This window comes from Grampus griseus (genome assembly GCF_964374135.1).
Source record: "Grampus griseus genome assembly, chromosome: 16".
Lineage (NCBI taxonomy): Eukaryota > Metazoa > Chordata > Mammalia > Artiodactyla > Delphinidae > Grampus > Grampus griseus.
In genome coordinates, this window is record NC_139010.1 from 57905992 (window position 1) to 57919487 (window position 13496).

The window sequence follows — 13496 nt, forward strand, 5'->3', positions numbered from 1 at the left end:
TTCATCTTGTCTCTCTTTCTGTGAATGTTGTTTTTGTTCCACAGGCTGCAGGATTGTAGTTCTTCTTGCTTCTGTTGTCTGCCCTCTCCTGTGCTCAGCTTTTAACCCCACCCTTTCTCTCCCACTCCAAAAAGCAAAGTCATTAACTAAAAGAAGTCACAAAGTCAGTAGACTAGATTGGAAATGTGTTTGGAAGTGATAAACCCACTTCACTAACAGTAACTAATTCTTTATTTTTTTATTTTTATTTTTTGCAGTACGCGGCCTCTCACTGTTGTGGCCTCTCCCGTCGCGGAGCACAGGCTCCGGAACGCGCAGGCTCAGTGGCCATGGCTCACAGGCCTAGCTGCTCCGCGGCATGTGGGATCTTCCCAGAGCAGGGCATGAACCCGTGTCCCCTGCATCGGCAGGCGGACTTTCAACCACTGCGCCACCAGGGAAGCCCCTGTAACTAATTCTTGATATTCATGATGTATATGACACTTGACATATTAAATTCCCAAGAAATTATCATTCCCTCTAAAAATATATTGTACACTAGATGGCTTCAGTGAAACACAGATGGCTCTAAACTATATCAGCAACTAGCGGAAACGAATTTTTGGTGAATCAATAATATGTCAATTCGGTCATTCTCTGAACTGATTTTTGGCAAATAGCTGTAAAGCTCAAGAAAATCCTGTATTTGCGATGAAGGAAAAAAATCATAATAGCAAAGGAAATAAATACAAACTTCAAAAGGAGCCAGACAACTGGACCTGGGTGGCTAAACAGGAGTATCCAGAACAAGAGAAATCCAGTAAGACTTGGCAGAAAGCTATGCCAGCAATCTGTATTCCCAATTTAGCCATGAATTGCCTGAAGGAATCCCTGCTGGGCTCTAGAACACTTGTCCGAGATCACAATTTGCTGATGTAATGACTTCCCTGTGAGGAGCAGGAGAGCTATTTAGGAGTTGCTTGTGGCCAAGGCTATGATGCATTGATCTGGGTGCTCCTAGCAATTCATGTGGTATCTGGCATGTGGCACTAAAGAAACATGGGCTGAACTAGATGAAGAAGACAGTGTTGACAAGGTGAGAGCCACAGAGAAAGCCCCAAGTCTCCCAGAGGCAACGGTCCGAGCAGGAAACTGGGACGCCATCTCATGCGCCACAAGCCCTCCTACCTGCAGTGGCTCAGTAATTTCAGAAGCTGAAATGTTACCAGGCAGGAGATGACAATTTGACATTTGGTCTGGATTCTAAGATCTGAAGATGGAAAAGCAGAAGGTGGCAGTGACGAGTCTAGAAAACAGGTCTCCTCAAAATGGCTGATGGACCTGGTAATGTAAAATCTTGAGAAGAAAAATCTAAGAGAGGACATGATTACTGTTTGTTTTCTGGTTCATTCTTTCATTCATGCCTCACCTCCTTCAAGTTTTGGCTCAAATGTCATTTCTGTTTCTACCATGACCACCCTAGTTAAAACTGTATCCACTCTCACTCCCACCCTCAGCACTCCTAATATGCCTTCCTCTCCTCTGTTTTTGTAGCATTTATCATCTTTCAAAAAACTATATAATGTTCCTATTTATTATGTTTACTGTCGGTTTCTCCCAACAAAACTGTAAGCCGGGCAATGGTTTTGGTCACCACTGTGCTCCAGCATCTAGAACAGTGCCTAGTGGTGAGCACACATCTGCTGACTGAACGAATGAGTGAATTAAAACATCTGAGATCTCTGAGGTGCCAGGCTAGGAGCTAAATGCTGAAGATTCATGAGGTAAATAAGTAAACCATTGGGACTTCCCTGGTGGCACAGTGGATAGGACCCCGTGCTCCCGGTACAGGGGGCCCAGGTTTGATCCCTGGTCAGGGAACTAGATCTCACATGCATGCCGCAGCTAAGAGTTCACGTGCCGCAACTAAGACCCAGCACAACCAAATAAATAAATAAATAAAAGAACCATACTTCACATCATACACACACACACACACACAAATTTTTTTAAGTAAGTAAATAAGCCATCACCCCTGCCCTGGAGGAACCTAGGGTCTTGCGGGAGGGACAGGCTTACAAAATTGTACATTAAACACAGTAAGTACTGCTTTTCCCAAGCGATGCACAGTCCTGTGATGACTCAGAGCACTCCAACAACTAGCTCTGCCTGAGAGAGCTCAGGATTCAGCATGGAAGTGACCCTTGCTCAGGCCTTGAAGGACTTGGAGGTGGGGACTGGGGAGTCAGAGAAGTGAAGGGGGCATTCCTAGCAGAAGGAACAGCTGAGGCAAAGGTGGCAAGTCATGGCAAGGCTCGGAAGGTCTAGAAAACAGCAGGCTCTTAGGATGGCAGGCCCCTGAGAGGATGGGAGCAAGAGTAACTGCAAGAACAGGATGACACCTGGCTACAAAACACGCTGCATGCCCGGGTCAGAGTCTGCATTTTACCCTGTAGATAATGGAAGAGCTACTGTGTGTCTGTGAGAGGGGAAGCAGGTGACACAATTAGCTCTTTTTTTTTTTTGCTGAGGAAGATCATTCTAGCTGCACTGTGCAGAATGTACTAGAATGGGGAAGAGACTAGAGGCAAGAGGCTATTATAAGAATCCAAATGAGATGATGGTGGGCTGAGCTAAGATAGTCACCTGGGGATGGTCCAGGGAAAGAGCAAGTGCTCAGAGCTCAGTATGAACTGGTACCCAGGGTGTTGTAGATGCCAAGAGGGTATCCTAAACCATTACACACACACACACAAAAAGTAAAAAGTAAAAATCTTCAAATATTTACAGACTGCCATTTAAATTTGTTCTATGATCAAAAACATAACACAGGATGAACTAGACTAAGAGGAAGGGCTCTATGCCACAAGCAATAGCCCCAAGCCTCAGTATTAAGCGATCAAAATGGGGAACAGAGCATTTTGTTCCTGGGCAGAGGAACAAGCATCTATCTGCCAAAATAGTTAATAAGCATCATATAAGAAATGTATAGTCTTAGAGGAAGAAGCTCCCCAACACAGAACCTGTGTTTTCATTTGTCAGCAATGGAATTCCAACTAATTTATCAACAACGTCTCAGAAGATCACCTCCAGTCGCCAAAGTTCCCCATTTTCAAACTTCATCAGGACTCTCTCTCTCCCTCAGTGGAAACCCTAGATTTTCAGAGCAACTTCCCAATGTCACCCATAATCTCTAAAGTCTACCATTTCTACCCATATTCCTTCTGTTCCTAGAGGCAAGTCAGTTACAGTCTCTTATACCAATCCAGACAAAACCCTCATCAAGTTAATTACTTATCTAACCATTGATCTGAGTTCCAAGACCTTCACGCAGAGCCTCCAGGTCTCCTGATATACATAAGAACGTGCCTGTGTGCAGCCTTCATTTTACCCTGCCCACTCTGCTTATCACGGCATCTGGGTAACAGCATGGAAATAAATCAGTGACTCCAAGATGTGGTCTCTTTCATGCATGAAGGCTGTACCTGCATGAAGGCTGCTCAGCGGGGCTGACACTGCCTAGCAGAGCAATAAGGGAAGTTGGTTTAAATTGCACAATACCTAATCGGACTATTGCAAAAACCTGAGCTCTTCCCTTTCCTACTCATCCAGCCAGGTTTATCTTCTTCAAACACTCTTATTGGGTAACTTCTCTGCGCAAAACTTCAAGGGGCTTCCCCTGCCCTGGCTGCCAAAATCAGCCTCCCTGATCTATCCAGCATGTTCCCAGCCCATATCAGGTAGGTAGGTCTCTTTACAACCTAGACCTGCTCACCTCCAACCTCTGTCCCTGGACTCCTACTGCTCCAAACAAATACCCCTCCTTTTTCTTCCTCTGTACTTTGCGGTTCTCAACCTTGGCTGTACTTTGCAGTCACATGGGGAGCTTTTAAAAAATACCCATGAAGGGAAGGGAATTGTAGGGAAAGGTAATAAAAGGGCAGAGAAAGGTGGTACCCTCCAAGATTCTGATTTAACAGGTCTGGTATGGGATCCAGCCATCAGAATGTTTTTAAAACCTCCCAGGTGATACAGTCACAGTTGAGAACCAGTGTCCTGGCCTCATTCCCCAAGGTTCAGCTCAAGTCCCATTTCCAGCCTTTGTCAGTCTCTCTGAATTCCTACAACACTGATAATCTCTATCACACCACTTTCTGCCACATACAGACTCTCCCCAAATGCATTTCTCTTCCATGTATCTCTAGTTATACATAGACTACATACCAGGAAGCATTTAAATGAAGAGAAGCTGAGATCAAGGCTAGAAGAATCAAATATTAGAACTGGCAGGATCTTCAGAGAGCATCTAGACTAGTGGCTCTTGGACTTTCGGGGGCCATAGGTTCCTTCAGAAAATCTGATAAAAGTTATGAACTTTCTCTCCAGAAATACACATACACACAGAATTCTGCCTAAAATTTCAGGGAGTTCAGAGGCCCCTTGAATGATCCCCTATGCAAATGCTCCTTATGGGACCATGAACCATAAACTAGTCTTTTCCTAACATACAGATGAGACATAGGGGCTAGAGGGGCAAATGACTTGCCTTTGGTCAAAAGTAGTGGCAGAGCTGGGTCCAGACCCTAATCTCTTGATCATTCCATTAAATTCCCTTGGCTGGCACTTCCATTAACTGCTTCAAACCCAGCAGCTGAAATCCAATCATCTCTTGGGCAAAAGTGAACAACTGAAGAAGCTGTGCTTTATACAGAAGCATGTTATTCGTGCTATCAAGTCCCTGAGGTCACACTATTTAAACCCTTATTCACTGACAGTTCAATAGACATAACACCTAATTTTTAACCACTTTTTACCCTCACAGTTTCTAGAAAAAAATAGATCCTCACCCAAAACTCACCCGCTTCTCCTGCAGAGCTGGGCTGTCATCCCCAAGGGCCAGGTGGGAAGCACGGGTCCGGAACTCTGCCAGGCCCAGGATGGGCAGGTACTCGTGGTTTACACTGCTGTCATTAGCAATCCTCTGCTCCACCTTCCTCACGACTGGCAAAACCCAGGGCTGGCTATCATCCGTGCGATAAGCTGGGACACGGGAAAGAGACATAAAATGGAGGAGTCTTAGGCTTCGTCCAAGGAAGAATTCGGAGCTGTGAACAGGGAGAGTTCTACCACCTTCCAATCCAAACAGAACTGTGAGGGAAATTAAAGTTCATTCACTTACTGACTGCCTGCTTTGGGCCAGGCACCGGGCTAGGTGCTGGGAAGGCAGAAGGACAGTTTCCTATCCTTACGGAAATTATAGTTCTTAAATATGTGACCTCCAAAAAGTAGAATGCTGAAATAAAACTGGGACATCAAAGAGCCTGATCGAGTGAGAGAGTGCACGCAAAAGCACTCCGCAAATTAAAAATACCTTACAAATGCTATGTCAATATCACTAGGGCACTGAGGTCTCTACGACCACTGGCCCAGTAATCGCCTTCCTTCTGCATCTCCCCAAGAAAAGGGTTCGGTGCTACTTCACATGAACGCTGCACCTTCAAACATAAACATGGAGAGAGAGGAGGGCGGAGGGAGGCCCACCTCCTCCTCTTGTCCTGTAAGAACAGAAATGAGACAAATGGCGAGGAAACACCTGTGACTGAAGAGTCCCACAACTGGTTACACAATCATCGAACAACAAGTTTAAACACATCTTTGTCCTCTTGCTGTTTTTTGACATCAGTCAGTGTTTACCATTTTGACTGTTCCTACCACTCACTTCCTCTGCTTCACACTTTTATGGATCTAAGTTTACCTGTTTCATAATTTTTAATCTTGATTACAGCAAATTTCTAAGCATTTCTTCTATGCTAAAAGTATTTTTAGTCTACTTTGAGTTATCCTGTCACTGATTTTTTTCCTATACTACCCTATAATCACTGAGATTATAGCTTGAGAGGGCAGCTGCTTTGGCTTGCATCCAAGCCAATGACTTCTCTGAGCAGGATTCCTGACAGGGATTTGCTTCTGCTGGACTGTTTAGGTCTCCAATAAGCCTATACTTTGGCAAGTGACAGTGAAACCAATTTTTTAAGTAATTCTTCTTTATCTTGTTGATTTCTGCTCAACATTAATCCCTTTTTTTTTTAAATCACTTTTTTAGGGTGGTTGATACTGTTTACTGAACAACACATGTTGACTGTAGAAAATTTAGAAAAGCCCAGAAAGAAAATAATAAACATTATGATTAACATGTAATTCCAGCACTCAGAGATAAGGAGTATGAAAATTTTGGTGTACAGCCTTTTAAACTTTATTTTACATGAGTATATTCTTTTATCAATTGTGTCATTTTTTATATAGAATTTTCAACATGCTTGTTTCCACTTATTAAATATATATTATGAATATCTTTCATCATCATTAACTATTTAAGTCTGTGCACACAGACTGTCTTTGTTCTTTTTAGAGCTGCATAACTGATAAATGTACTATAATTTGTTTTGTGAGTCTCCTGTCGATGGACATTTGAGTTGTTTCTAATCTTTGGCTATTAGAAAATAATACTTCAGTGAACCTTGTACATATGTCATCTTACATGTATGTAAATATAGCTGTAAGAGGCAGGGTTGAAAATGGAAGAGTAGGTTGAGAAGTACGTGTATGTGTAATTTTGTTGTTGTTTATGAGGGTATACATTAGTTTACTACTTTCAACTGATTTTCATTTTACAACACATGGTTGTAGGACAAATATGGTTAAAACAACTGATTGGAAGAATACTGGTGGCAATCAATGAAAAGTTTAAATGCAAATATATTACTTTTAAGCATACTTTGTGTATTTGTAGTTTTGACAGATATATCCACATTGCCTTTTTTATAGGGCTGTTATCAGTGTACATCGCTGCCATAGGGCAGGGGTATTATCAGTGTACATCTGTGCCATAGGGCAGGGGTGTTATCAGTGTACATCACTGCCATCAATGTACAAGAGTGTCTGCTTCCCCACAGCCACAGCCACTGAGTGAATTTTTGCCAATTTAAGAGTCCAAATGCTATCTCAGGGTAGTTTAAATTTGCATTTCTCTTATCGTGGATGCAACTGGGCATTTTTCATATATATGAGCCATTTACAACACAATTTTAGTGGCTAGACAATATTCCTTTCTATGTATAATTTATTAACTATTTGTGTTGCTTTTGACTATTTGCTAAAATAAACATTGTAATTAATGTTCTTATACTTTACACATTCATGAGCGCTTCCTTAGGAAAACTTTTTCTAGATGTAAAATTACTAGATCAAAAGTCAGACAACAAATAAGACTTTATAAGATATTTTGATTTTGCATCTGTCGTCTACTCCATCAACTAACCCTACCTTCCAGGAACGTGTCATCTGCAAATTTGAAAAGCACATCAAGCTAGGAATAAAAATGTGGAGAGAGTTCCAGACTGACAGCCACTAACCAACAACCAGTCTCTGGGTAGATGAATCTGGCTCACAATACTGTCATATCACTCACATTAGACCCCCTGGCCCACCAAATTCCCTCCCTCTCAACAAGTTCAAAAAGTCTACTTTATCAGTTGAGATTTGGTCTGGTTTTTCAAAGAGATACCAAAATAATGACTCCCAAGTAATCGTTTTCCCTGAAGTAGATCACCCCATCTATGATCACAATGCTACCATTGTTCAAAATATTCTTGGAATTCTTCTCTTGGAATTGTTTTTAGAGGAGACATCTCATTATTTTGAATATCCTTAATGATGCCAAATCTTTGTCCTTTGAAAGTAAATTTAATTTTTGAAAATGGTACTTGTATTATGTCCAGCAAAGTAAGTGGGTGAATGGACTGAATAATATTAATGGAGAACAGCTATAAAAAGATGGCCTCCTACATGGGTCTAACATGCTTTGAAGGCCATTCCAAAACAGGGTTTTCGGAAAACTTTGAGCAATAGCAGTATATATGGACTACACTACACAGAGGGGATACTGTTTAGATGTACAAGAATATGGGTGTTTGTAGAAAAACTAGTTCTATTATGCTTCCCATCTGTGTTTGGATGGTTAATATATAATTATGCGACTTATATTTATGATATGTCATTTGTAAATCATGTATTATAAATAAATAAAATATGAAAGATAAAGCCATAGTACCACTGTTCTTACCAGTAATGTATACTCTGTGCAACTCTAAAAAATCCTGTGATAGGACTGGAGGCAGGGAGGCATTGTGTCCATATTGTGACAAAAGAGAAAATGGCCAATTCACACCTCTGCTTCCTTCTTCACTGCCCAGTTTCCCCCAGATTCAATTCTAGATTTATTCCCAATGCCTTGTCTCACTGCCCTACTGAAGGAGAACTGCAGTTACTCTTGGGCGTTTGGAGCAATGAGGTTAAGCATTACCAACAACCACTATTCCTGCTCTCCCAGAGGGGTTTTATTCCTGTTTTGTTGGACCCATGAGTTTCTCATTCATTCTTTCATTATCTCACTCATTTGACGGTTACTTATTGAATCCACCATGAACCAGGTACTGGCTAGAAGTAGCTACACAGAGATGGGTAAGATAAAACAAGATACTGTCTTGGCCTCCCTCCAGGAAACATAGAGCATAGAGTCCTTAGTTCTCCTGTAAGTGAGCAGGGAAGATGAAGTATAAAAGATGAATAAGAGTTTAAAAGACAGGAAAAAGGACTTTCCAGACAGAGGGAACACTTGTGCAAGGCCCCCAGAGGCTTGAAGAGATGAGGTTCTTGAGGATCTGCATGTTCATGGCTCGGAGGTAAGATCCATGGAGAAACAGCAAGGAATGGCTCAGGGAGTCTTGGGGTCTCTTCTAAGGAACTTTGTCTCAATGGGGAAACCACTGAAAGCATTTAAGCAAGAGAGTGACGTGGACAGCTGTACATTTTAACAGAATCATTTGAGTGACATGATGGAAAATAAACTGGAAGGAGGACAGAAGCAGACAGTGAAGTCAGGAGGCTGCTGCAATAATCCACGAAGGAAATAGTGAAATCTTGAATCACAGCAGCGGCAGCGGCCACGGGGATAAACAAAAGGGGAGACATTCAAAATAAATTTATGAGGTAAAAAAGACAGAACCTAGTGACCAAACAAATATACATGGGACTGATGAAAGGGTCACCGACAACCTCCAAAGTCTCTCTCTAGTCTGGATAACGACTAGTGGGGGTGGTGCAGGGGAGAGGGCAACCAAGATATAGAGCAAAGCAGAAGAAAAAAGAAAAGATTGAGGGGAGGGTGAAATCCATGCATTGTTTTAAACACGTTGAATTTGAAGTGGTTGTACAACGTGTCCAGCAAACTGTAGCGAATATGGGTCTGGCATCCAGGGAAGAAGTCCAGGATGGAAAGAAAGATTTCATAATTATAGACATGGACGGTGGCTGAAGCCATGGTAATAACAAGGAGTTACTGAATACTTACTACATACAGGGCACTGTGCTAAATACTTCACATTTTTTTAACTTTCATTTAATTCTTATAACAACTCACAAAATAGATATTATGATCTCTATTTTCGGGATCTGCAAACTGAGGCCAGAAAAGTTCGCCCAAGATCACAAGAACTGTAAGAGTTAGGCTGTCATACTATTAATATTAAGTTCATGGATCCCTGTGCTTTTTCTAAAGAGCAAGAGATGTCTAGGGAAAGCCTGAAGCCAGCAGGTCCCAGAGGACTGACTGTGCAAGGGGCCTTTCTACCTACCAGCACGCCCCTCAGCTCCACACACCACACCCTTCTCCCTGAGGACCAGCTCTTTTAGAGGAGTCACACAGGTTGCAGGTGAGTCTCGATTTCCAGAAGAACACGGAGAATTAGATGATCAAACCATCACCCTCCTCCTCCTCCTAAGATCTCCACTTCCCCCATCCATCCCTACCCAACAGCCCATGCACATATGCCTCTTTAAGGCCCTTCTCCAACTAGGGCCCTGCGGAGAGGACCGGGGGTACTCAGAAACACCTGATACAGCACGTCTCTCCCACAACTTTATTTGAAGATGCTAAGAACCCATATTAAAAAAACAACAACAAATATGAAAGCAAGCACAGTCTACCTGGAACAAAAGAAAGCTAAGTTTACATGATGAACAGACTGGAGTCTATGTAGAAATGTCCTGCTTCAGGCTGCATCAGGCTGAATGAACTCATATCTCCCCTGCCCCTAAAGTCACTTGTCTGAAACTTTACGAAGCGCTAAAACAGTCAACTCGAAGAGCATCATATTTAACAGTGAAAAATGTGATGCTCTGCTCTGTTTAAGTATATGGAAATTATGCAAATAGTCACAGCAAGAAGAAAATCTCTGGGGAAACTATCTGCAAGTAGGAATGAGCTAATGAGATTATAGTTGCAGTTTGTTCTAAATGTCCAACATCATTAGAACTTGAGCTGGTTAACTTCCATTAAGCTTTATCTTAACTTAGAAAAAAAAAAGGGCATCTTCACCAAAGTCAGAGATTAATTATCAATACATTTCCTTCACAAAGGATATACTTCGGGATGTGTATAAATAGAGCTAGGACATACAAAAGCCATAAAGAGACTTCTTATTCTACTATACTTTAATGAGACCTTTATCTGAGCACCTGCCATCCACAAAAAAGACGGGTCACAGTGATCATCAAAAATAACATTTATACAACACTTTTCATTTATATTTCACACACATAATTATTCATTTAATTCTCAGTCATCTGATGAAGCCAGTAACATTATTATTCTATACTACAGTCATGTAACATGCTAGTGAATCTTAGAGTATAATTTTAGAGATAGGTCATTCCGTTCTGGCTCCTCATTTAACAGACTGGGTCCAGGGATGTAAATAACATTCCCAAGGTCACATCACTGGACCGCAGGCCTGGGCCTGTACCCAGGTCTCCTGGCTGTTCCACTACCATACACTGGCTCCCTCTGGACCACCTGAAGGTGCCCAATAGAGAAGGGGGCAGAGACCTAGGGATCTGAGAAATGTGGCCTAGAATCCCAGCTCTACCAACTACAGCCATGTGATCTCGACCAAAATGCTTCATCAATCTGGGCTTCAGCTTTCTTACCTCTAAAACAGTAATAGTAATAAACAACCCTCCAGAGTCATCCTAAGCACTAAATGCAATTAACTGCATAAATCATTTGCTTGTAGTAAAGAGAAAGAATTCCTGACAAAGGCACTTTCACAGTTGAACTGACCACTATCCGGGCTACAGAATATGCTTCTGAGCCAATCACTTCTGGCCTCGGCTGGCAGGGTGCTTTTTCTATGCATTAGCAATTTATTTCTGAACCAATGTCAGAAATTATTTCATTTTGCAGTTCTTGAGCTGAAAAAATAAAATTTTTATTCAGTATCTTTTATGCAAAGAAATGCCAAAACAACTACAGTAACAGCTAATACTTACATAACTCCTACTTATGTGCCAGGGACTGTTCTAAGCACTTTAAATGCATTTAATCCTCACCAAAATCCTGTAAGATAGTTCAAGGGTAATTGAGCCAATGAAACCTAAGGTTTTAAAAACATGTATTTGGATTAATATCAATACTAGTTCTTCACGATATATCCGGCCCTAAAGGAATACTTGGAGGTTTTGGATTGGTTTTAAATTAAGAGCTTGAATAGTGCTCATTCCAATTCAATTCAAGGCAATCTTTCAATATTACTTCCACTTTGCTGCCTGCTAAAAACATCACTTTCCCTCTGTGGGTGAAACTATGTATTCTGAATTGACTTTTTTATGCTTTATTATGGAAAATTTCAAACATACACAAAAGTTGTGAGAATAATATAATGGATGCCCATGTACCCATTACCCAGGTTCAACAAACCATCACTTTTTTTTTTTTTTTTTTTTTTTTTGCGGTACGCGGGCTCTCACTGTCGTGGCCCCTCCCGTTGTGGAGCACAGGCTCAGCGGCCATGGCTCAAGGGCCCAGCCGCTTCGCGGCATGTGGGATCTTCCCGGACCGGGGCACGAACCTGTGTCCCCTGCATCGGCAGGCGGACTCTCAACCACTGCGTCACCAGGGAAGCCCAAACCATCACTTTCTAATGGCTTTTTCCTCACCCCTCCTGCATATTCCTTGGTGAAGACTTTAACAGGTTCTGTGTACAGACACTGTCACTGTGGGACACCTGATTCTGCACCTCCTTCTCGCCACTGCTTCTCTGCTACAAAACAGTTCAATTTTCTCTTTCAGAAATTTCTAGTCCTTCTGCTCTAAGTCTGTTCCCTAGCACAGAACATTGTCCTATTCATTCTCTTCTCCCTGGCTCATCTTTCTATGTGGTTGAGTAAGTGTTGGTGTGGCTTCAAACATCCAAATGACAGTGACAGAAATAACAAATTCACCAGATAAGATTAAGATAAGAGTTAAAGGAATTTCAGAGGCATTTCAGTCCAAATCTTTTTCTTGGCAGTAGGAAAAACTGAGGCCCATGCTCTGAGCTGTCCAAGAAATACAAGCAAGAAATGATGACAAGGATGTGTGGAAAGTGAGCTTCTACTGTCCACACTCTTTCCTCTCTTTTCTACCATCTCTACCACCATTTCTACCATTCCCACCACATCTGTGAGAGCCAGAACATTCTTCCCAGATCCCCAGGGAGCACTAACCTGTCTCAGAAGCATTTTAGATCTCTATTACATCACTTAACACCTGCTGATTTTAATCTCCTTGGGGCCAAAACCAAGACTCAGTCTTCCCCGCACAAGGCTTGGTAAACTACCTGATTGATACCTCAAACATTTACCGACCCAGACCAGAGCTCCCTAGGGCTAAGAGTTCTCCTTTTTCCATTCCCCAGCAGCCAGGACTCCAAGCCTATAAGACTTCCTATTTTTATCCCTCTCCTTTCAATCCCTGGCCGCCCCATTTCTTAAGAGGCGAAAGGATGCAGAATAAAGAACACACAATGCGGAATCGGAAAAACTGAGTTTGTGCCCTGACTGCTACACCTTTTCTGTGTGTACACTGATACATCTCCCTTTTCCAGGGACTCCATATGCCCATCTGTAAAATGGGCAGGTTGAACTAAGCCTCATGGATCTTTCCTCCTCTCCGACGGAGCTAAGCTGGACCTGGTTATCTCCTACGGTCCCCACAGCCAGGGTTAGGCCCGCTCCACTCCCAGGCTGCTCACACTCCTGGGCACTGCATCCTTACCTCCCACTCCCAGGTTGACCTTGCGAGGGTCCGGATCCTCCCGGAAGTCAGCAGTGAGCTTAAAGACAAGGACCGGCTGGGCCTGAGGAACCTCGGCAAAGATTGATGGAGGCGCCATAGCTAGAAAGCTGGAGTCGGCCGAAAGCTTCCACTCTGCGCTTGAAGCCGCTCGGTCCGGTCCAACGGCTGCGACTGGAGGAGACTCTCACCTTCGCCTAGCCGGCAGGGGCGGGCCCGCGGCCTCCAATGGTCGAGCCGCGTCCGGAACTTGGCAACGCGGTTAACCAATCGCGAGTTTCTGACGCAAAAGGAACAGGATGGTATTAGCCAATCCAAGAAGAGAATCTTATCGGAGGCCGGTATT

The 13496-nt window shown here is 42.7% G+C and overlaps 1 protein-coding gene across 1 annotated transcript in view; it reads right to left on the reverse strand.

Annotated features, from left to right (window-relative positions):
- GOT1 (glutamic-oxaloacetic transaminase 1) overlaps positions 1-13352 on the reverse strand; it is a 29623-nt gene extending 16271 nt beyond the window's left edge. The window contains exons 1-2 of the mRNA XM_082673360.1: positions 13133-13352; positions 4838-5019 (exon numbers count right to left, since the gene is read on the reverse strand). Coding sequence (XP_082529486.1) covers positions 4838-5019; positions 13133-13250 — 300 coding nt within the window. The 5' untranslated portion in view covers positions 13251-13352. The remainder of the gene's footprint in view (positions 1-4837; positions 5020-13132) is intronic.
- Positions 13353-13496: the final 144 nt, after the last annotated feature.